Source organism: Silurus aristotelis (genome assembly GCF_946808225.1).
Source record: "Silurus aristotelis genome assembly, chromosome: 6".
NCBI classification, from domain to species: domain Eukaryota; kingdom Metazoa; phylum Chordata; class Actinopteri; order Siluriformes; family Siluridae; genus Silurus; species Silurus aristotelis.
In genome coordinates, this window is record NC_139579.1 from 28,754,464 (window position 1) to 28,780,104 (window position 25,641).

The window sequence follows — 25,641 nt, forward strand, 5'->3', positions numbered from 1 at the left end:
ATATGAGGTTCTTTATACTGGCTTCCTGTCAGCTTGAATCATCTTGCTTTCCTACTGACTGGTATCTGTAGGATTGTATGCACTGCACTTTTATTACATGACTGATAATGGGATAAATGAATAGGTGTACATGTGTTCCTATAAAAGTGACTTCTGAGTATACAATCTATTTGGAATGGAAAATATGAAATGCATTTCTCTTGTAAACCTTTAATTGTCATTCAGTCTATGAGGATTGGTGGACAGTATGAGATAAAGCAGTCAGTCTGTGTGTTGTCTTGGGGAAACACAGCCTCAAGCAGCACTGTGCTGCTAATATTTTACAAGTTCCTTCACGTCGGAGTCAGAGAGAGAGAGAGAGAGAGAGAGAGAGAGAGAGAGAGAGAGAGAGAGAGAGATTGTCATCCAGAAAAAACAGACACACTCTCAAAAACAACTCCAGGCATCAGGCAACAATCAAACATTTAAAGGTCGAGCTTGTGAAAGTTCTGGAATCAGAGAGAGTGTTAGGAAAAAAAGTTAGGGGGGTTGTAGTGCTATCACTTTTTTTTTTGCATCCATATCTATTAATACAATATGTATGTATACGCATACATACATACTGTACATACATACATACACATACAAGCAGATAGACAACATACAATGACAGACAGACAGGTCAACAGTAATATATATTCACAGACAGACTGGCAGATGGATGGATGGATGGATGGATGGATGGATGGATGGATGGATGGATGGATGGATGGATGGATGGATGGATGGATGGATAGATAGATAGATAGATAGATAGATAGATAGATAGATAGATAGATAGATAGATAGATAGATAGATAGATAGATAGATAGATAGATAGATAGATGACTATAATGTTTCTGGAAATAGAAATTTTATATACACAGTTTATACACAGTTTTATAGGAAAATGCCAAAATGGGAATTTTATAAAAGGATATAAAATAATCTGTTGGATTTGCTCATATTAAAAAAATGCCATTTGCTATAGGTGGTTTTTAAATGCACCTGTAAATATATTCTCTCAAATAACATCAGTTTTGCAAATCAGTAAGCTTCTATATATGGGAGAGAGCGTGAGAGAAAATCATCATCACAATGTCAAACCTCATTCTCCATTCTATGGATCTCCTTAGAAGCACGAGCAGCGATTATCTACACCAGATTGGTCCAGATTTCTGAATTACATTACAGTCATAGCACCATCTGCAACAGAAACACACACTATTCCAGAATGAGAAATAAAATCAACATTGAAATCTTACGTAAATCCTTCTGACATCTCCCGGAATAGCTGTTCCTCTGATGCGCGGAGCCATCGGCTACCCAATACCGCTTGCTAATTATTCATCTGTTTAACAGTACTTGCATTTTCGACGTTCCTAAATAGAGTTTTTTTTTATCGCAACCATGAGAGATGTAAGGGATTTACGAGAATGAAATTGATATGGGTTTTGGGCCAAGTTGGTTTAATGGTTGGTGAGCAGTCAGATAGGAAAGGCAGCAGTTAGGCAACAGTTGGTCCTGCTGACTATGATGAATGTTGCTCAAATCCACAAATGGTTCCTGGGGACTGGATTTTTATTCAATGTATTTAAATTCAGTTATGTTTGTATCGCGCTTTTAACAATGAACATTGTCACAGTGCAGCTTTACAGAAATAGTCTATGAATATAAATGTTAGCTTTACAATTTCATCCTTATAGATTTATCCCTAATGAGCAAGCAATAGGCAACAAAGGCAAGGGAAATCTCCCTGACATGGTATGAGAAAGAAACCTTGAGAGGAACCAGTCTACCAACCACCAGGCAACCCAACCTCATCTGGGTGACACCAAATATCCATTCATTATGGTTACTTTATATTCACTCATGGACACTGTAATGCACAACTGTGCATGCCAATTGCAGTCTTAGATGTAATATAAACCAGACTGTTTATATTAATTATTGTCCAAATCCACCTTCATTGTTCTTGAATTTAACCTTCCAAAGAAACCTCCAAAGATATTTAGGCTTTTCATGTGGAACCATCCTCAGCTGCAGTGAATGGTTTTTAATGAAAAAGAAATCCATGCAAAAGTATGGAAGGATCAGGATGGATCAGGCAGGTCCAGAATGAAGAAAGGAGTCAGGATCACTGGTACCTCAGGAGCAAGTGTGGCTTGACAGAGAAAAAGAGAGAGAGAAAAATCGAGAGTTTAATATACTATGTAGACAAATGTTTGGGGACACCTGACTGAGAATTGTACAGTGTATGTTTTCATATATCGCATCCATTCTACTGGAATGATGTTCCACTAGATTTTGGAGTGTGCTTGTGGAGATTGGTGCTCACTGATGTAGGGGAGGTGAGGAGGTCTGGGGTGCAGTCAGCATTTTAATTCATCCTAAAGGTGTTCAATATGGTTGAGGTCAGAGCTCTATAGAAGGCCATGCAAGATCTTCCATTCCAACCCATGTATATTATATGTTCATGGAGCTGGCTTTGTGCACAGGAGCATTGTCATGCTGGAACAGGGTTGGGTCTCCTAGTTCAAGTAAAGGGAAAATGTGTAATGCTACTACATCCAAAGACACTTCTTTACAATGGTGTGCCTCCAACTTTGTGATAACAATTTTAAGGAAAAAACACATATGACTGTAATATTCAGATATCTCAGTATCTTGGACTAAAAAAAGATTTCAACTCGCATGTAAGTTTGGACATAAGCATCTGACGATCATCAAGATGCATGCTGGACCATAACACTCCATAGTTCTCAATTCTTCCAGTTATTCCTATTATCACTGTAAAATACCCTGAAATTCTTGCATTTTCATTGCAAGCACTATCTGTAGTCCATTTTTAATAATCCAAAGGACATCTTGAACAGTTTTTAGATCATCATATGAAGATAGAGTTATATCATTCACCTCTGTTTATGTATCAGCACAGGTAAAGCCTTGTTCATCTATAATTCATTCACGGAAGAGCGTAAAATCTCCACAACCTTGATAGAGTCCTAGCTGTACACTCAAGTGTTCATTATTATTTAATGTGTCAGACCACCATGACCCATAGACACTAAGCCTGCCCTCCCCCTACCCCCCCTCTCTCTCTCCTCTCATTCAGGAAGCTCTGGCCAGCTTTTACATCTTATCTTCAGACTACAGGTCTGGATGATTCCAATACATGGCACTTAGAGTACAGCGGATATGCAAAAAAAGAGGCAAACGATAGGTGGGAAACGTTTTCAGTCCACACTTATACGCAGATCTGCATAATTCTTCAGTTAAGCCTCTTTTTTCAATCAAAATTTGCTCAGGTTTTGGTAATAAATATAGAGGGATGTGATTGGAAACAGAATTGAGAAAGTTGTGGAGAAAAAGCGAGGTTCTGATTTTAACAAAATGAATTTGGGTGGGTGAATTGGAAAAAATTAAGATGAGTCGCTCTCTTCGTTGTGTGTTGTGAGTCTATGTTCAAGAGTACAACCTTGATTCTGCTCCAGTTGAATCAATTTGCTGTTTCCATGCAGTTCAGAGGATCAGCATTGACCTGGAGTGCTGGCAAATACTGCAGTGTGCGTGTAAGAGAGAGCGAAATGGAAAAATCGAAGAAGTGTTTTAGGTGCACTGAACACTAAGAGAGAGTTGATGGTTCCAGTTAAAGCCGGCCTTCACCAGCAGCTTGGTGTGTTTACTGTTTACGATTCCTTCCTTCTCTCTGCTCGTTAATGAGTTTCCCTCTGAAACTTAGGTTCATGACACTTAGAGTAACACCACAGGATGCCTCATTAATGCTGCAGCTAGGGTTACAGATTAACATTATAGCACATCATAAGGTATTGTTCCCCTTCGCATATTCATAACTGCCCTTAGAAGATGACTCATATGAACAGTTAGAGAATAGATGTATGGATTGATGGATTATCAGCATTGAAAAAACAGGAGAACAAACAGCTTGATGCTATAACAGCATGGATACTAGTGGTATCAAAAAAATTTAAGATTACCTCTGTTTACAAGAAAGAACTTTATTTATCTAGGTTTTCACACTATATCCTTCATAATAGTCTAAATCCTTCATTGCACATCAATACAGTGCTCCCATTGTTCATGCACCTTCTGGAATGTGTCCTGGAAGTTTTCTTCTCGAAGCATTTTAAGCACCTTCTCTGAAATGGTGTCAAAATGGCCAACTTTGAGCTCGATCTTCATCTGTTGGAACCTCTACACTACACTACAACTACACTACAGCAACCTAGAGTGCCTGGGTGGGACCTGGCTGTCATGTTAGAGGCTCTCTTTGAACCCCCCTTTCAAGCCTCCTGCCGAGGCATCTTGGAGGCACCTCTCTATCAAGACATTGTTCTTAATGGCCATTTGCTCTCTCATGAGTCAGAGATCTGCAAGCCCCTTGTGTGGCCCCCTCCTTTTTGAAGTTTACTCCAGGCATGGCCAGTGCCTTCTTGTACCCTAGAACGGGTTACATCCCCAAGGTGCTCTCGGTCATCCCACGACCCGTGAGGTTCCAGACCAGGAGAAACTGAACCGGCTGTGCCTGGTGCGAGCACTAGACACTTACGTCCACAAGACGGGTCCCTGGAGGAAGTCCGACCAACTGCTCGTCTGTTACGGTCCTGAGAGGAAAGGCCTCCCTGTTAATAAGCAGACCCTGAACAGCTGGATCATTGATGCCATCACATCTTCTTTATCCATTCGGGGTCAGAGCTCACTCGACCCGGAGTGTGCCAGCCTCTAAGGCTTGGTCCTCTGGAGTACCCCTCCAAAGACATTTGCAATGCTGCGGGCTGGTCCACACCACCACCGCTTGTCCGGTTTTACAACCTGGACCACATTGCCACTCCTGGACCCTCTGTCCTTTGACCTAGCCATGCCCATACACACTAGTCAGGGACTGATCAGTCTGGCGTGATTGCACACTCTCTCCCAAAGCATTGCATGTCATTATGCCACACTGCACTCCAGGTGTGTTTTTTACTTCCTGCTCGTGACGTTACCCCGCCGGTGATGGCCCGCGTCCAATTTTGACTAATTACAAACATTGTTTTAGAGCATGGACAATGCGGTCACGTTCCCAAAGCGTTGCAACGCAGCGTCTCATTCCCTTAGGGAAATAGGGTTACATACGTAACCTACAGATGTTCTTGCTTTAGTAAAAATGGTATTCACCCTCAATTTGTGAAATGCCTCTCTCTCTCTGTAATGCCAAGCCTTTTTATATTGCGTTTTTGTATTGATGTTTTCTATAATTGCGACATGATAGTCGTAATATTAAAAGAAGGATTAAGTCGGTTAAGTCCCCACTAAAGGCCCAGGTACCAAATCCACGACCTGCCACTGAACACCAGGGTTCTGGAGAAATGTTGTCTCATTTTACTGTGTACTGCGTCAGCTATTTAAATGACAATAAAAGCTTCTTGAGGTGACATTTATCTAATATTCTATTAGAAAATAAATCTACTATTCCTTATCAAAAGATAATATATAATAAATCAAATATAAGTCTAATAAACATACATTGGGGGAAATTATTATTTCATACTCTGTTGATTGTGTAAATTTACCTCCTTACAAAGAAATGAATTATTATGGTATAGAATATTTAGGTCCTCTCCTTGAACTGCCACCTTAACGTGGTGGAGGGGTTTGAGTACTCGAATGACCCTAGGAGCTATGTTGTCCGGGGCTATATGCCCCTGGTAGGGTCTCCCAAGGCAAACAGGTCCTGGGCGACGGGTCAGACTAAGAGCGGTTCAAAACCCCTTATGAGAGATACTACATCAGGGACCGTGACGTCGCCCAGTATGGCGCAGCCGGGGCCCCACCCTGGAGCCAGGCCCGGGGTTGGGGCTCGTATGCGAGCGCCTGGTGGCCGGGCCTTCCCCCACAGGGTCCGGCCGGGCTCAGCCCGAAGGAGCGACGTGGGGCCGCCTTCCAGTGGGCTCACCACCTGCAGGAGGGACCGTAAGGGGCCGGTGCTAAGAGGATCGGGCAGCAGTCGAAGGTGGAGGCCTCGACAACCCGATCCCTGGACACGGAAGCTAGCTCTAGGGACGTGGAATGTCACCTCGCTGGCGGGGAAGGAGCCTGAGATTGTGCGTGAGGTTGAGAGGTTCCGACTAGAGATAGTCGGGATCACCTCTACGCACGGCCTGGGCTCTGGAACCACACTCCTCGAGAGAGGATGGACTCTTTACAACTCTGGAGCTGCCCATGGTGAAAGGCGTCGGGCTGGTGTGGGTTTGCTTATAGCCCCCCAGCTCAGCCGCCATGTGTTGGAGTTTACCCCGGTGAATGAGAGGGTCGTTTCCCTGCGCCTACGGGTCGGGGATAGGTCTCTCACTGTCGTGTGTGCCTACGGGCCAAACGGCAGTATAGAGTACCCGGCCTTCTTGGGGTCTCTGGGAGGGGTGCTGGACAGTGCTCCGACTGGGGACTCCGTCGTTCTACTAGGAGACTTCAATGCACACGTGGGCAGCGACAGTGACACCTGGAGGGGCGTGATTGGGAGGAACGGCCCCCCTGATCTGAACCCGAGCGGTGTTCAGTTATTGGACTTCTGTGCTAGTTACAGTTTGTCCATAACGAACACCATGTTCAAGCATAAGGGTGTCCATCAGTACACGTGGCACCAGGACACCCTAGGCCGCAGGTCGATGATCGACTTTGTGGTCGTTTCATCTGACCTGCGGCCGTATGTCTTGGACACTCGGGTAAAGAGAGGGGCGGAGCTGTCAACTGATCACCACCTGGTGGTGAGTTGGATCCGATGGCGGGGGAGGAAGCTGGACAGACTCGGCAGACCCAAGCGTACTGTGAGGGTCTGCTGGGAACGTTTGGCCGAGCCTCCTGTCAGAGAGATCTTCAACTCCCACCTCCGGCAGAGCTTTGACCAGATCCCGAGGGAGGCCGGAGATATTGAGTCCGAGTGGACCATGTTCTCCACCTCCATTGTCGAAGCGGCCGCTCGGAGCTGTGGCAGTAAGGTCTCCGGTGCCTGTCGAGGCGGCAATCCCCGAACCCGGTGGTGGAAACCGGAAGTAAGGGATGCCGTCAAGCTGAAGAAGGAGTCCTACCTGGCCTGGTTGGCTTGTGGGACTCCTGAGGCAGCTGACGGGTACCGGCAGGCCAAGCGAACTGCAGCCCGGGTGGTTATCGAGGCAAAAACTCGGGCCTGGGAGGAGCTCGGTGAGGCTATGGAGAAGGACTATCGGCTGGCCTCGAAGAGATTCTGGCAAACCGTCCGGCGCCTCAGGAGGGGAAAGCAGTGCCCCACCAATGCTGTTTACAGTAGAGGTGGGGAGCTGTTGACCTCAACTGGGGATGTCGTTGGACGGTGGAAGGAATACTTCGAGGATCTCCTCAATCCCGCCGTCACGTCTTCCATTGAGGAAGCAGAGGCTGAGGGCTCAGAGGCGGACTCGTCCATCACCCAAGCTGAAGTCACCGAGGTAGTAAAGAAACTCCTCAGTGGCAGGGCACCGGGGGTGGATGAGATCCGCCCTGAGTACCTCAAGTCTCTGGATGTTGTGGGGCTGTCTTGGCTGACACGCCTCTGCAGCATCGCGTGGCGGTCGGGGACAGTGCCTCTGGAATGGCAGACCGGGGTGGTGGTCCCTCTTTTTAAGAAGGGGGACCGGAGGGTGTGTTCCAACTATAGGGGGATCAAACTTCTCAGCCTACCTGGGAAAGTCTATGCCAGGGTACTGGAGAGGAGAATACGGCCGATAGTAGAACCTCGGATTCAGGAGGAACAATGTGGTTTTCGTCCAGGCCGTGGAACACTGGACCAGCTCTATACCCTCTACAGGGTGCTGGAGGGTTCATGGGAGTTTGCCCAACCAGTCCACATGTGCTTTGTGGATTTGGAAAAGGCATTCGACTGTGTCCCTCGCCTGTGGAGGGTGCTCCGGGAGTATGGGGTCGGGGGCCCTTTACTAAGGGCTGTCCGGTCCCTGTATGACCGAAGCAGGAGCTTGGTTCGCATTGCCGGCAGTAAGTCAGACTTGTTCCCGGTGCATGTTGGACTCCGGCAGGGCTGCCCTTTGTCACCGGTTCTGTTCATAATTTTTATGGACAGAATTTCTAGGCGCAGCCAGGGGTCGGAGGGTGTCCGGTTTGGTGACGACACGATTTCGTCTTTGCTCTTTGCAGATGATGTTGTCGTGTTGGCTTCATCAGACCAGGACCTTCAGCATGCACTGGGACGGTTTGCAGCCGAGTGTGAAGCGGCTGGGATGAGAATCAGCACCTCCAAATCCGAGGCCATGGTCCTCAGTCGGAAAAGGGTGGCTTGCCCACTTCAGGTTGGTGGGGAGTTCCTGCCGCAAGTGGAGGAGTTTAAGTATCTTGGGGTTTTGTTCACGAGTGAGGGAAGGGTGGAACGGGAGATTGACAGACAGATCGGTGCAGCTTCTGCAGTAATGCGGTCGATGTACCGGTCTGTCGTGGTGAAGAAGGAGCTGAGCCGCAAGGCGAAACTTTCGATTTACCGGTCAATCTACGTTCCTACTCTCACCTATGGTCATGAGCTCTGGGTCATGACCGAAAGGACAAGATCCCGGATACAGGCGGCCGAAATGTGCTTCCTCCGCAGGGTGGCTGGGCGATCCCTTAGAGATAGGGTGAGAAGCTTAGTCACTCGGGAGGAGCTCGGAGTAGATCCGCTGCTCCTCCACATCGAGAGGGGTCAGCTGAGGTGGCTCGGGCATCTGTTCCGGATGCCTCCTGGACGCCTTCCTGGGAAGGTGTTCCGGGCGCGTCCCACTGGGAGGAGACCCCGGGGAAGACCTAGGACACGCTGGAGAGACTATGTCTCCCGGCTGGCCTGGGAACGCCTTGGTGTCCCCCCGGAAGAGCTGGAAGAAGTGTCTAGGGAGAGGGAAGTCTGGGCATCTTTGCTTAGACTGCTGCCCCCGCGACCCGGCATCGGATAAGCGGGAGAAGATGGATGGATGGATGGATGAATATTTAGGTAGGTTTAATTTAACAGAGAGAAAAATAATATAAAATAAAACAAGGGCAAAAAAAAAAGGGCAAGACCAAAGAACTGTCAAAGGACATCAGAGACAAGATTGTAGACCTGCACAAGGCTGGAATGGGCTACAAGACCATCAGCAAGAAGCTTGGTGGGAAAGAGACCACTGTTGGCGCAATAATTCGAAAATGGAAGAAATACAAGATAAGTCAATCGTCCTCGCTCTGGAGCTCTATGCAAAATCTCACCTCATGGGGTAAGGTTGATTCTGAGAAAGGTAAGGGATCAGAACAAAATTACACGGGAAGAGCTTGTCAATGATCTTAAGGGATCTTGAGCCACAGTCATCAAGAAAACCATTAGTAACACACCAAGGTTCATCTGCTCAAGAATGCACATGAATGCACTGAAGCCGATGAACACATTCAGAGGAGGCTTAGGGGGGCCGGGGGTCTATCTGCTATTGCACCCAGCTATTTGACTAAATGAATATGTACTGAGCCACAGTCTGAGCCTTCAAAGAAGAACCAGAAGAGATGTTTCTATTTAAATGAACTGCACAAACACATGCCAGGCTCACACTGAGATCCTTAGGCATAACAGCATTTTTATTACACAATGGCCATGGGCTAATTAACTACAATGCAATCCACTTTATGGTCAATTTACATCACATAGCATGGAAGAAGAAGCAGAATTTTTGCTAGTGTTCTGATATGTGATTCTAGATAAACCTACAGGTTCTGAATTTTGTATATGTTGTATGATGGAGGACTAGTTGGAGGTTTGACTTATACCTCCAGAGTTTGGAGATCTGGTCTATGTGTGCGGCGTTTACATCATCTCCCTTATCTTTAGGTGAAACTCAAGTTTCCTTCCCTCAGTGCAAAGACACGCTTTGTTGAGTCATTGGCAGTTCCAAATTGTCTGTAGTGTGTAAATAGGATAGTTAGTGGGTGAGATGTGGTTTCACCTGCTTTGTTGCCCAAGTTCTTTCATATAGGCACCAGGCTTCCCAGTGTAGGATAAAAAGAAGATTCCAGAATTCCCTTTTCACATATCCATGGTATATTCATTCTTATAGGTACATTAAAAGCATTGGACATTATTTTATTTTGCAACTAAGATCTTGAGGGTTAAGGGCCTTGCTCATGGAGCTAGCAGTATTTGAACTTCTGGTAGTTGTCCGCACTCTTTTCCACCGAGCTAGCACTTTGATGCATAAATTCCATCCATAAATAATTCATACCCTTACTTTCAAGAAATGGGCTCCTCTAATCGTAATGTTGTAGTCACGTCCCACCTCGTGAAGATTATGGACCTATGGATGATCATGGAGAAGTAGATGCCGAGTGTTTAAAGGCCCTGGCATGGAGAAGCTGATGCTGGATCTATGATGATCACAAATTGTTCTGTATTGTTGAAAGATTTATGACCAAACTTTTGATGTCACCCATATGAGGATGGGTTCCCCTTTGAGTCTGGTTCCTCTCAAGGTTTCTTCCTCATATCATCTAAGGGAGTTTTTCCTTGCCACTGTCGCCACGGCTTGCTCATCAGGGACAAACGCACACCATTCACCTTCACTGTTGTTTTCTGTAAAGCTGCTTTGAGACAATGTCTGTTGTGAAAAGCGCTATACAAATAAACTTGACTTGACTTGACTTGACTTGTTGCCAGGACTATAAGAAAAATATATAGTACTCATCTGCTGTGAGTCAGGACAGTGATGATATGCTGTATAAATTGTATGTGATGTCCGTGACAGGACAATTTATAAAAAAATAAACTGTAAAAATTATCTCAACCACTGCCTATTGTCAGATTTAAGCTTTGGGACCACACTTGCTTCGGCCAATGCACCATATCTCATGATCACTAATTCTAATAATGGTTAATTAGCGCATTTAATGTATATGGTCTCACTTTAGCAGTCCCACGTTTCTTACTTATTTTCATCGTGGTACCTGGTTCTGGTTTGTGTTGTTGTTTCCTTGTTTATTTGACTTTACTCACAAATGTTTGCACTTGCAGTAAATGCACCTCATTAAATGGTTCATACTATACAGTATGTTTATCTCAATATAGAAATATACATTCCTGATATACAGTACATACACACCTCATGACTGAAACCATTGTCATGTTTTGGTCTCTGAGAGCTGACAAGCCTTTCAACTCTCTGGTTCTTTATTTCTTTCCAAGCAACAAGAAGAGAAGAGCTCTCATGGAGATGTGCTCACATTCTCAACACACAGACACTCTCTCAGAGGCATGTATACAGACAAACAGTTCAGCAGTGAGGGACGATGTACACAAACCATGTACTTGAGTTAAAGTAGAGAAACACTTGGTAAAATATGACCCCAGTAAAAGTGCTCCTTTTAAACTATCACTTGTGTAAAAGTACAAAAAGTATTTGCTTTCAAATGTACTTAATTAAGTATCCAATATTCTTTGATTTATTATGGCTGTAATGTTCCTATTATCATTTTTGTCACCAGACTCTTTGCTTAATCAACTCAGTTTATGTGGAAAGACTCTATTGTTACTCCTAGCACACAAATCTACTAGTAGAATGATATTAATGAGTCACACACTGATTGATATCTATTAAAATGATCATGATTTCAAAACTTTGTAAGAGTTAGACTCAGGAGGTTCTTCCATCATTTATGTCTCTCAAAATGTTCTGCTTGCTGTTAAATTGAAGTTGAACTGTATGTACAAGATAAGAAGATACCACCAAGCAGCAATCAAAACAAGTTCAAAACAGAGTGCATGCTATACCCTGATTGGTGGTTTGCTGCATGCTTGACCAGTTTTTATCCCCTCATAAATAAAAAGGAACGACTGATTTTGCTAAATGTAGTTGAGTAAAAAGTAAGATATTTGATTCTGAAAAATAGTGAGGTTAAAGAACAAGTCTCCCCAAATGTAAATACTTCAGTAAAGTATAGATACTCAGTTTAAATGAAAAGAGACACTTATAAGTGTACTTAAGTTCAGTCACAAATTACCTTTACTTTGTTACTATCCACCACGACATCTTCTTTCCCCTTATCTTCTTTCTTCCAATATAATACGTCTCTATTATTAGTAAATGTAACATAATTATTACACACAATTGGAAAGTCTGAGCTTAAATGTTTCATCGCTAGGATGGAAAACAAAAGCTTTAGTAGGACTATTTTGAGGATTGTGTCTTGAGAGGTGAGAGGTTATAAGCTAGAACAGGGTTGATGGGGTAAAATGAGGAAAATGGTCATTGTTAGAACAGCTGAGTTCAGAAAAGAAGTATATGGAAGGTCATTTTGGTTGATGTTTTCACTTAAACTTGATTTTAACTTGTGTGAACCCACGCCTTTCCCGTTCGTCTTGCTGCCTTCCAGCAGGGGTCTATCATCTTGTCTCCATTTTGCCGAAAAGTCGACTGTTGCAACTTGACAAACTGTCAACGAGGATCAACTCAGCAGGCGTGAATCGCACTGGAATTTATGCTTTTTCTTTACCAAATTGAACTTTGGGGACATTTCACTAACGTATGAAAAAAAAAACCCCAGATCTGAACGTATTTCTCAAGTAAAATACGAACAGAGCAAAGCAGACTGCACACTGTGCTGTACTAAAATATTAACTACAGTATCTTCAATTCAATTCATTTAATAAAAGTAATTATGGGGTTTAAACATTATTTTTAATTGTTAGAACCAGGTCAGCCAACCTCCTGCAGAGCAGCATTTATAATGCCCTTGTGCTCCAGTGAAAAAGAATGCATGGTAGCATGAATTGCCCCAGGACTCATAGGCAAAATGTAAATGGTGGAGAGGAAAAGAGAAAAGGGTAAAAGAAGAGCATGTGTCTCAGTGCTCAATGCTTAATAATTTTTTTTTTTTAGACTTTGTCTCAGAATTTCAAACTATCATTTTGAGAAATGGAAAATGGTTCCAGAGTTCTGATGGTTCTGCTTAAGATAGTTGGATCGTACGGTGACAATATTGATATGACAAAATTGTTAAAATATTTTAAGTTTTTCGCAGCGTATGCGCCGCCCTACTTTCGCAAACTAAAGCTCATCCATGCACCCTCTGCCACGAACATATATACTGTAAAGTATATACAGTATGGAACTGTAAACTGCTCTGTTTTGCTAAATGTTGAACTGTAATTTGTTAAATAATAAAAAAAAATATATACTGATTACCATTCTTTAAGACTCCTGTGTAGGCTCGGGCATGTCTTGACTTATGATATATGGGGTCGTCGGAACGCATCTTTATTGTAATTTCAGGACTACCTGTATTTAATTATTATATTTACTCCGATTATAATTAAAAACATCAATCTGACCAATGCTCCAATTATTGCATTGATGGCATTTGCCTCCATATATGATCTTAAAGATGTGAACCTTTTAACAACATTATTTCAATATTTCAAGGAACGCATGCTTTTACACAGGAAGGTGGACCTATAGTACTGTTCAACTAATTAAAGTTGTAAAAATAAAGTTGCTTATCATCTGAACAGACTTACTAATGGTTAAGGCTGATGTTTGGGCAAGTTAGCCCCTTTTATGTGGATTTGCTGGTTCAGTGTACAGTAAAACCCTATTGTACGAGCAACTAATAGTACGAGCAAACGAAGATACGAACGGCCTTGCTCGCAAAATCTTACCCTATTTTGCGAGCAAATTTCGAAGTCACGAACAAACCCACGCTGCTGGTTCCCCGCTTTCGGCTGAGGGTAGTATCATTCGCTTAGTTTATCTCGTGTCGCTCGGTCGCTCTTGTTGTTCAGTGAAGTTAACTTTTTTAGTGTTATATTTTTATTTCACTAAAAATCTTGTAAAATGTCTCCCAAGAAAATTAGTGATGGTGCTGGAAAAAAAGAAAGTAAATAGAATTACCATTGAAACCAAGAAGGAAATAGTGGAAAAGTACGAGCGTGGTGTGCGCCTCACACTCGTAATCAACCACTACCACATGGGTAAGTGTTAAATTATGTTTCTGGTATGATAATTTGCGGTGTATTTGTTTGTTAAAATAGGCTACAAATAATTTTTAAGTGCAGAAATAAGCGATCGAATGAGGTTTCGGAACGGATTAAATCGCTTTTACAATATTAACTTTTACATTAAATAACGGAATTATTTTTCAAAGATTTGACATAATTCATCTCTGATTGGTCAGAATTGATAGTCTACTAAATCACTATCAGGTGTTTTAACCTTACAATTACCATTCATCAGTTACTAATAATACATTTCAGTTTCTTAGCTTTAACTTTAATCTGAGCAGCTTTCCCTCTCAGATATCATTGTCGAAGCAAAGTAATCACAGCAGTAGGCAGTAAGTTCAGCCCTCATGCTGTTTTGAGTTTCATGCCCATGATCAGATCGATGTTCATCTTCTAGCTGGTCCTGCGGGATGATGGAAGGTTGCACTTGTCACCTTATGCTGTGTCAAAAAAAAGTGTCAGAGTGTCCTTAGTAACAAGCAACAGCTTCTTCAGCTCTTACTTTTAGAGTAAAGTAAGTACAGAACCTGTATCAGACTAATTACATTTGTTATCAAACCCTCTTGCATTCACTAGAGAGGAAAACACTGTGAAAGCATTCATACTTAATGGTGGCTGTGGGAGGATCATTATGCTCATTTTTTTATGGTGAAGTATCAAACTGTGGGGAAAAAATTACTAATGTTTGGAGTGGCATGTAACCGCATAAGGCTAGAACATAAAATACAGATGATGCATCCAAGAATTCCACCTAATCCCTGCCTTACTGTGCTTTAAAATAATGACATTTCTACAATATTCCCAATCATCTGTATAAAAAAATCATCTGTTCACCTGATCATCTGTATGAGTTAAAGCAGTGTCCACATTTTTTTTAACGGCAGCCATATATACAAAAGTGTAGCAGGCATCTGAGTTCATGAGCAGAATTTCTGCTTTTATCATAAATTATCATAAATTAGTCCACCTTATTTAAGGATTCAAGGATTAGAGTTTTTTTAGGAATGGTGGATTTTGGTTCTTTTTTCAAAAGTCTGTAACTAAACATCATTCTGTAAAATAATTTGCTGGAGAAACAAAACAACCTCTTGTATTTTAGCTAATTATTTAATTAGCAAGTCTGCTGCCACAGTAAACCATACAACATCGTAGGTCTCACAACAATCCTATAAACTTTCCCTATCACTCTTATAGTTACACCTCTGTCACAAATCACTCCTGCCACTCTTCTCCACCCACTCCATCCCTGTCTGCACTCTTTTCTTCACTTCTCTAACACATTCTCCATTACTTTGCACTGTTTACCCCAGGTACCTGAACTCCTCCACCTCCTACTGACTTTCATTCTCCTTCTCTACGGCTTGTACCTCCACCTCTCCAGGCTCTTCTCCACCTGCTCCCTACTCTCACCACAAATCACAATATCATCCCCAAAAATCATAGTCCACGGAGACTCCTGTCTGACATCGTTTGTCAGCCTGTCCAGCACCACTGCAAACACTAAAGGGTTTAGAGCCGATCCTTGATGCAGTTCCACATCCACCTTGAACCAGTCTGTCTTTCCTACTGCACACTTCACTGCTGTCACACTGTCCTCATACATGTCCTGCACCACCCTCACATACTTCTCTGACACACCTGACTTCCTCATACAATACCACAACTTCTCTCTCTGCACCCTGTCGTATGCTTTTTCTAAATCCATAAACACACAATGCAACTCCTTCTGACCTTCTCTATACTTCTCCATCAACATTCTCAAAGCAAATATTACGTCCATACTGCTCTTTCTCGGCATGAAACCATACTGTTGCTCACTGAAAATAATGATTTATATACAAATTCCAAATTACATTTTTAAAACTGGTCCCATGTTTTCAGTCACTCTCCATCTCTGATTAAATTTATCACCAAGTACATCTATCCATCCACCCATCCATCTTAATTCATACGCAAAAACGAATATTATGAAATGCCTTTAAAAAAAAAAAACATTTTGACTTTGCAGCAGCACCCCATAGCACCCCATCTTTTTTATTCATAGTAGATTCTGATAAACTCAAAAACACAAAGAAACTGTTGCATATATAATTAAAAAAATGCTACAATAATATATTGTAGATATATTATAAAGGTAGATAGATAGGTAGATAGATAGGTAGACAGGTAGGTAGACAGGTAGGTAGACAGGTAGGTAGGTAGGTAGGTAGGTAGGTAGGTAGGTAGGTAGGTAGGTAGGTAGGTAGGTAGACAGACAGACAGACAGACAGACAGACAGACAGACAGACAGACAGACAGACAGACAGACAGATAGGCAGGCAGGCAGGCAGGTAGGTAGGTAGGTAGGTAGACCATATTATTCAACCCAGGGGAAATGTCATAAATGTATCTCAATCTTTTGGTAACATCCTCTCTGTAGCATTTATTATTACTATATAATAATAATTATACTTTTTTTATGGATAATGGAAATGTTTTACTTCCTCCATGCCTGTGCAAATTGAATTTTGCTTCTTGCCACCTGCAGTACATACAGCAGTTTATCTCACTGACAGTGTGTTTTAAGGTTAGCAGCAAGTATTAATTTAACCTCATTTCTATGCAGAAGAAAAAACATAAGTTTCAAGCAGCTAAGACAACCCAAGCTAGTGCTGCGTCTGATTACCGTAACACTGTTTACAATAATTATACATACTGTACATGAATATTAGCGGATATTACCTACTTACTTTTAGAAAAAGCTATGGATTAATTGAAAAAAAAAAATAGAATAAGAACATGCACTACTGTATATGGACAAAGGTTTGGTAAGTGCCTTTCGACATCCTATTCAACAATTAGTTCCCATTTGCTTTTATAAAAACCTCCACTCTTCTGGGAAGATGTTCTTCTAGATTTTGGAGTGTGCCTGCGCATTCAGCATTCACATCATCCCCAAAGGTGTTCACTAGGGTTGATGTCAGAGCTCCACAGTAGGCCATTCAATATCTTGCACTTACAGCTTATGTATTTTCATGGAACTCGTTTTGTGAACAGAAACATTGTCATGCTTGAACAAGTTTCGGTCCCTTAGCTTAAGAGAAGGGAAACTTTTATGCTACTGCATCCAAAGACTGTGTGCCTCAGACTTTGTGATAACAGTTTGGGTAAAACCACAGATGTTGGAAAAGTCAGTTGCCCCAATACTTTTGTCCATATAATGTTTTTGTAAAGGTTGAAATCAACACTACTGTCACAACAGCGATCACTTAAAGCTAATACCTTCAATAATCAGTGATAATGCAGCAGGTTATTGAATTGAATGAAAACAGATTTATATAAATTCCCTGTGGCTTTAAAGATTATGCATCAAAACTCCATACAGCTTTGATTTGCGTCAGAAACTCGGATGAAGATTAAAAGTGAGCTGATTGAATTTAAAATAATAATAAAAAATAAATAACAGGAAAAAACTTTGGGATTGGATTTCCAGGAATAAATTCAACTCGGTTCTGGTATAGAGTTCAGTTTAATCCCATTTTCTAGTAAGACATGCGTCACTGCACATATTATAAAAGTTTATTGTATATTAGAAAACTTTACTGAAAACTTTTTTTTATAATGTGTTTATTAGCTTTGTGCTTCTGCATTTTAAAGCACTTCAGTCGCTCGTAAAGTGCACAATATTTCTGGTTATTACTGGTTAACGTTTCTACTCTCAATTGCTGTTATATAACACATGAATTAAAGCAGTCGACAGTTGATGTCTAATCTTTGCCAGTGTGATTTGGTTATTTTGTAAATACATTTAATGTATTTCAAAGTGAGATTAGATTTTCCTGGATAAAGCTGTTTTGGAAATTAAAATGCCAACAAACAGCCATTCATTTTAGTTGCTGCACAGCAGCGCTCACTCAGTCAATATCATCTATAGGCAAGTAAAAATGGCTGCTTGTTATTTTTGAATCTGGTTGAATTTAATTGGCCTTAATTAATTTTATGTTAAATTAGATTAGGTTTGTTTGGATTTGGTCGAATTTAATAAGGTTTGATTGAATTTTGTTTAATTGAAATTGGGTTTAATTTTATTGGGTCTGATTGGATCTGGATGAATCTGATTGGATTTGGATGAATTTAAACAGGTTTGATTAGCCTCGGGTAAATTCAATTGGGTCTGATTGTATTTGGTTGAATTTAATTCTGCTTGATTGGATATGGTTGAATTTAATTGAGTTTGATAGAATTTTGCTGAATTTATCCAGGTTAAATTGGATTTGGTTGAATTTAATATTGTTTAAATGGATTTGGTTTAATTCAATTAGGTTTGATTGAATTTGGTTGAATATAATCTGCTTTTATTGGATTTGGTTGAATTAAATAGGGTTTGATGGGATTTGGTTTAATTGAATTGGGTCTGATCAGATTTAAATTAATATAATTCTGTTTGATTGGATTTGTTTGAATTGAATCATGTTAAAATGGATTTGGTTGAATTTTGATTTGGTTGAATTTAATTGTCTATAATTGAATTTGGTTGAATTTTATTGGATTTGTTAGAATTTTGATTTGATTGAATTTTATTGTGTTTGCATTTGGTTGAATTTAATTGGGTTGGATTGGATGCAACTGGTTCTATTTGTTTTTCTGTAGATCATGAGGCACTGAAAAGAGTTTATCCTCTATCTGATATTTTACTGAAGCTGCCATTTGAGGAGAACTTTGTCTAATTCAAAATAACAATTACTGGCAACGTCACACAAAAAGCCACAAAACAATATATTTTGGAAAACTAGATATACTATATGCATTGAACATTTTTTTACTGTAACTGTCATGCATTGTACATGAAATGTGAATTGTCATGTAGATGAAAGCAAAAGCTTTGTCATTATAGGGGCTTAACTTCCGAATGTAGCACATAAAAATAAAACCACACGCCACTTTCTTACCTTCAGCATCTCGCCATGCTGCACTGCACCAATTTAATGACTAGAGTTTTCAGTCTAAAAAATCTAAACAGAAACAATCTAACTGATTTGTTTCTGTTTCGAAAGAGAGCTAATCAAACAGAAGGAGGAAGCTTTACTAACTTTCAAAAGCTAGTATACATCTGGGATTCATTAAGGATTGTTCACCACAGCTGTTTTCCCTTTTTTTTTTCCAATTCCAAACAGCATGTAAAGTCCATCAATCACTAATTGATGTTTATATTAAAAATAAGCTTCATATGCAGCATATGAAGCTTATTTTTAATATAAACATCAATTAGTGATGCTATTTAAAGTTGAATTCTTTGGCACTGTGCAGCACCTATCTCTTTTCTTTATATTGAAAGAGGTGTGGCTTTTGAACCCATTACTTCTAGTAATAGAAGTGTGAATTCTGTAACCTTTACTTCTAGGAAAAGAGGTGTGACCTCTACCCATTACTTTCATTGTAGTGGTGTGGCCTCAGTACTAGCTACTTTTAGTTGGCGAGGCATGGCCTCTGTAGCGATTACTTCTAGTGAAAGGGATGTGGCTTCTGTAGCCATTATTTCTAGTGAAAGAAATGTGGCTTCTGTAGCCATTATTTTTAGTAAAGGAGGTGTGGTCTCTGTACCCTTTACCTTTATTTGTAAAGGTGTGTCCTCTGTACCCATTACCTATAGTGTAAGAGGTGTGGCCTCTGTTTGACAGTCCCAAATAGGAAGGTGGTCCTCAGAGCTAGGCATGGTCTTAAATGACTGAATATTTATCATTCTAGTCTATCAGATTTATATTAATTGCTGATTAATCAGTATGTTGTAAAATTGATACCGATAGCGATATGCGTCAAACCTAACCTGGTTCCCTAAATAGTGTTAATAATGCATCGCTATATTCTTTTTTGTAAAGGCAGCCAGCCTCATAATATAGGAATATTATCCATATAGAGCAAGAGGGGCTGTCTCTATCAAACCCTCTATATTTGAGCTTGCCACAACCACACACACACACACACACACACACACACACATATACACACATACACGTACTTACAACACTGCACACATTACCCAGGGCACGGTGTGATGCGGAACAGGTGGCAGGAGTGCATTCGTGAATGAGAATAAACTGTGAATTTCATTGCCGTGTGCCTTTACTATACAATAAAAATAAATTTGGATCTATCTATGTATCTATCTAGTGCTATAAATTACATTGTCATTTATTGTTACTGATACATTTTTGTTTTATTTTTATATTTGAATGCTTTGTATTTGTGGGAGAAAAAAAGAGAGAAGGGGAGAGAGAGAGGGAGGTGAAGAGACAAATTGACATTTACAGACTTATTAATAAACACAATTTCCTCTACCATAAAATCCTACATTAAGTTGGCAATTGAATTAGGATAATGTGTGTAAAGTGACAGTTTGGCAGCTGCAATCTTAATTTTGAGACTTGTGAATTTGATGAGGGGAATGTTGCCTGCATGGTGGCGCAGAGACCCACAGGGACAGAGAAATGCAGTTTTGCATCTACTTAAGTGCATAAACCAGCATTGTGCAAACAGACGAGTGCACATAAATATGTAAATATATGTAAAACAAATAAATATAAAGGCTCTGGGCAGTAAAATTGTGCAGAAGCTGTTGAGCAGGTACACTAAGTTTATATATTCTGGAAGCTGTAACTCAAGGTTTCTTAGACTCGTGATTGGAACCGTAACTGTTTGCAAGTGGCTCTGGATTAGGGTTTCTGCCAAATGGCATAAATGTGTGTGTGTGTGTATATATATATATATATATATATATATATATAGTACAGACCAAATGTTTGGACACACCTGCTCATTCAAAGAGTTTTCTTTATTTTCATGACTATGAAAATTGTAGAGTCACACTGAAGGCATCAAAACTATGAATTAACACATGTGGAATTATATACATAACAAAAAAGTGAACTGAAAATATTGTAGGTTCTTCAAAGTAGGCATCGAGAGAATGCCAAGAGTGTGCAAAGCAGTAATCTAAGCAAAAGGTGGCTACTTTGAAGAACCTACAATATGACATTTTTCAGTTGTTTCACACTTTTGTGTTATGTATATAATTCCATATATAATTCCACATGTGTTAATTCATAGTTTTGATGCCTTCAGTGTGAATCTACAATTTTCATAGTCATGAAAATAAAGAAAACTTTTTGAATGAGCTTGTGTCCAAACTTTTGGTCTGTACTATATATATAGTATCAGTGTACATGGCAACGGGCCCATGAGTGGAGGACGAAGCTGGACACGCTCTGTTTCAGTGTCCTGTTACTTTGATAAAAAGGAGAAAGAGAAGAGCTAAAAATTGTGAAACGCCAAAAACACAGAAAAAAAAATACAAAATACACACTCTAACACTGAGACAACCAAACTCTGTCAACCACTGGCAAGACTAAAGCATCTCACAGATGCGTACAACCTGGCAGCTTTCAAATGTACCATAAGAAAATTACAATGGGAGACGAAAATTTGAATATTTAAAAAAATGTTCCGTATTGCTATTATCATCGAAAGATACAAAAGAATCGTTGTCTGTTGTCTGATTGTGTTCACCTGTTTCATGTTAGTTCTTGACTATTTTCCTTTGTATTGCCTCTTATCACCATAGGCTAAGGCGATTGCTATAGCCTTGTTCAGTTTTTTTCCACTTCCTGGTTTCGACTCTTGCCCATTTTCCTCATTGCTTCAGTTTAACTTTGCTATCCCACTTCACAGAAAAAAAAAAGAAATCACAGATTCTGTATCTAAAATCTACTGTTGTTCCTAGGGTAATGTAGTCAGACTGTCTACAAGCTATAACGTTTTTTCCCGGTTACCCAGCAGACTCGTTCAATAGAATCATTAATCAGTGTTTTGAGATATGTAAATGAATGCATAATGCACTTTACTCGTAGCATGCTCTACTGCTTCCCGAGTCAAGCTACTTGCTAGATTACAAGCATTAACCAAATATACATTCTAGCCATCAGTAGAAACTACTGAATAAATTCATGAGTTTTTGCTTATGACTGATTTCTATATCACTTTTTTTTATTTGCATATGCATATTAATGCAGAAATAGAAATTAAACTGTGTACAGTACAGAGAAATACAAACCTGAAACTGTCATACACCTCTTACTGTGAAAATTATTTATGTCATGTGAGAAGACAAAATAGCTTTTATCAAAAATTTAAACTAAACAAAGATATCTTGACATTTATGTTTTGGAGATACATGATTTATTAGATTGAACCAAAGGCAATTATCAAGCTAGTTTTGGTTTCTTGGTCTAGTTAATTTGACTTCTAGGCAGCTCAATAACATGAGAAGCACAGGTTAGGCTAGCTAAGAAATGTATCATTTGTCTACCATTGACGCAGGCATTTTTTGGAAATCATCCATTTGGAAATCGTCTTATCTTGATTACAGAAATGCTTTAGAAACCAAAGATGCATTTTAAATGATTGACCCCTCATGTAATTTCTGAAGGATTCATAGTGTTAGCATTAGCAGAGTTACCTATTCGGGTGCTAATATAGCATTATAGTTTTTATGTGTTTTTGTGTTTTAGTGAAGCTAAAATTAATCAAAAAATTTTAATAGGTGGAAAGCTAAAACAAGTCTGCTATGTGTGTGTGTGTGTGTGTGTGTGTGTGTGTGTGTGTGTGTGTGTGTGTGTGCATGCGTACGTGTGTGTGTTCCATCAGTCATTACATGCTCAAATGATGAATTCGAATGCGTCTCTGCACGTGTCTGCGAATGTTTACTCTGACAGATCATGAAAACAGCAATAACGCACGCTGTTTGCATTTTTTCTTTTAAGTGTTTACCTTATTAGCCCCTCATTATAGAGCTTCTAATCGGCCATTACTTCTGCGCAGCAACACACTTTACAGTAAAAACTAGCTTGAGACATACAATGGGCTTTGTTTGTTCATGACTTCAAGTCCTGAACCAAATATTTATGGTATCTATTCCTGTCTTTTTTCTCTCACTCTTTTCTAGATCCCAGATCTTCATAATGACGTGGTTTGAATCCATCCAAGACGAGGCATTTCTTCCATTAGGAGTAGCAACAATCTTTTGACAGTTCTGCTTCTTCTTTGTCGTAGCTTTTATTCACTGAAGAGACTTCACCAGAGATCTATTTGAGCAAAGTGAAGGTTTTTTCATATCCCCATAGACCAAGGGATTGGGTTAAGGAGAAGAGAATAAAGGCATAGCTTCAGTTTTAGACATTAATGGAGACCTAACCAAGAAAGCTGTGATATGTGAAAAGAACAAACCTTGAGCAAGATTTATAGGGTAACTCTTATTATAATGGCTCGTATAACTGTTACATTATCACAAACCTTGCATCTGTCTTGACGATGTAGCTATGAACAGCAACAAAGAGGCATGATGGATAAATACAACACAACTGCTGAGCTTTTCCCGTTTAACAACACAAGCAGTTTGGACCCTTCTGAGCCCTGGGACGACACGACACGACTAGGCCTCCAAATCTCTCTGTCGATTATTCTGGTCATAGTAACATTGGCTACGATGCTGTCCAATGCTTTTGTCATCGCCACCATTTTCCTGACACGCAAGTTGCACACACCAGCTAACTTCCTGATTGGCTCTTTGGCCCTGACAGATCTGCTTGTGTCCATCCTGGTCATGCCCATCAGCATCTTGTACACCGTGAGTAAGACCTGGACCCTTGGGCAGGTGGTTTGTGACATCTGGCTTTCATCAGATATAACCTTCTGCACAGCGTCCATCTTGCACCTGTGCGTGATTGCGCTGGACCGGTACTGGGCGATCACGGACGCACTGGAGTACTCCAAGAGGCGGACAACTAGACGGGCCGCGCTCATGATCGCAGTTGTATGGGTCATCTCCATCTCCATCTCTATGCCTCCACTTTTCTGGAGGCAAGCCAAGGCTCAGGAAGAGTTGACGGAATGTCTGGTCAACACTGACCAGATCTCCTACACGATCTACTCCACTTTCGGCGCATTTTACGTGCCCACCGTCCTCCTCATCATCCTTTACGGCCGAATCTACGTGGCTGCCCGCAGTCGCATTTTCAAGACCCCAGCATCAAGAGCAAAACGATTCACTACGGCGCAACTCATCCAAACGTCAGCCGGCTCCTCCCTCTGCTCGCTCAACTCCTCAACCAACCAAGAGGGTCTTCACCTAGGAGCCGGAAATAGTGGAGGAGGAGGGTCTCCAAATTTCTCAAACAGTGTCAAGGTGAAGCTAGCAGATAGCGTCCTAGAGCGAAAACGATTGTGCGCAGCAAGAGAAAAGAAAGCCACAAAGACTCTGGGCATCATCTTAGGAGCCTTTATCATATGCTGGCTGCCCTTCTTCGTAGGAACACTGGTCATGGCGATCTGTAAGGAGTGCTGGTTCCACCCAGTGCTGTTCGACTTCTTCACCTGGCTCGGCTATCTCAACTCACTGATCAACCCTGTGATCTACACGGCCTTCAACGACGAGTTCAAGCAAGCCTTCCACAAGCTGATCAAGTTCAAAAGATGCTACTGAAGAGAGCATGAATAATGAGAGAACATTTGCTCTTTTACTTTGTTGTATTGAAATACAGAATCCACCCTCACGATTCATGATGCATGATCATGATGCATTTTTGTACAGCTAAATGACCATGAGAAAGCTTGTAAAAAAAAAAAGAAAAAAAAGAAAGAAAAACAAAAAGTTGCCAAAATGTGGATGTTACCTCGTATATTTACTTATTCTGCATGTCTTAAAGTCCCTGTTTAACCCCTTAGAAAATATTTGTCATGTATCTATAAGCAATTACAGATGCTGAGAGCATATCAGACAAAACTTGAGAACTCATGAGATGTTGGAAATCATTCATTCACAACACATGAAATACATGTAGTCTATTGAGGGAAGAAATATAAAAGTTGCGATTTTTAAAACAGTATTTTTGTGTCTTGTTGTCATTTATATTTTGGTATAACAGGTTGCATTCATGTATTTCAATTAGTTGAATAAATACCTGTTACCAATAACAATTTTTAGAATAAAATGATATGCCAGATCAATCCCCACAGCGTACATACACATATATGAGGGGCATTTAAGTCAAACCGGGACTTTTGAGTTTATAAAATAAATGAACAAATTTCAAGAAGTGGAAACTGCATTTATTTTTCGACATTTCTCAGTGGTGAAAAGTAACATTTACTCGTGTTACTCTGATTGAGCAGTTTTTTGTTTACTTCTACATTTGAAAGTAGTTCAAATAAGTAATTTTACTTTTACTTAAGTATGTTTCGTTTGAAGTATTGTACTTAACTACATTTTAAATCATACCCCTTACCGGAGATGGCAATACTACACATATCTTTCACTTCAGTAGCACAGATACTCATGTTTTAAAAGACTCCTGTAAAAGTTGAAGTACTGACTATACTTTTCCACTCAAGTTAAAGTAAAGAGGTTTGGGCTTTGACTTGCACTTAAGCAAAAAAATAAAAATAAAAACCTTACTGCTGCCTGTTTTAGTGTCACGCTGGAAACTGGACCTCACATCATATTAATATATTAATACAAAAGTATTTTTAATTTTGTTCTCTAATGAATGTATTCAGGTTGAACATCCACCATATAGAACACAAGCAG

General features: G+C 40.6%; 1 protein-coding gene across 3 annotated transcripts in view; it reads left to right on the plus strand.

Annotated features, from left to right (window-relative positions):
* htr1d (5-hydroxytryptamine (serotonin) receptor 1D, G protein-coupled) overlaps positions 1–24,664 on the plus strand; it is a 48,100-nt gene extending 23,436 nt beyond the window's left edge. For 2 of the 3 annotated variants that reach the window (XM_083544820.1, XM_083544819.1), the window contains one exon: positions 23,009–24,664. In XM_083544820.1, the coding sequence (XP_083400946.1) occupies positions 23,395–24,537 (1,143 nt within the window). In that variant the 5' untranslated portion in view covers positions 23,009–23,394 and the 3' untranslated portion in view covers positions 24,538–24,664. Of the gene's footprint in view, positions 1–23,001 lie in introns of all 3 variants that reach the window. The other variant, XM_083544821.1, reaches the window with a different exon arrangement.
* Positions 24,665–25,641: the final 977 nt, after the last annotated feature.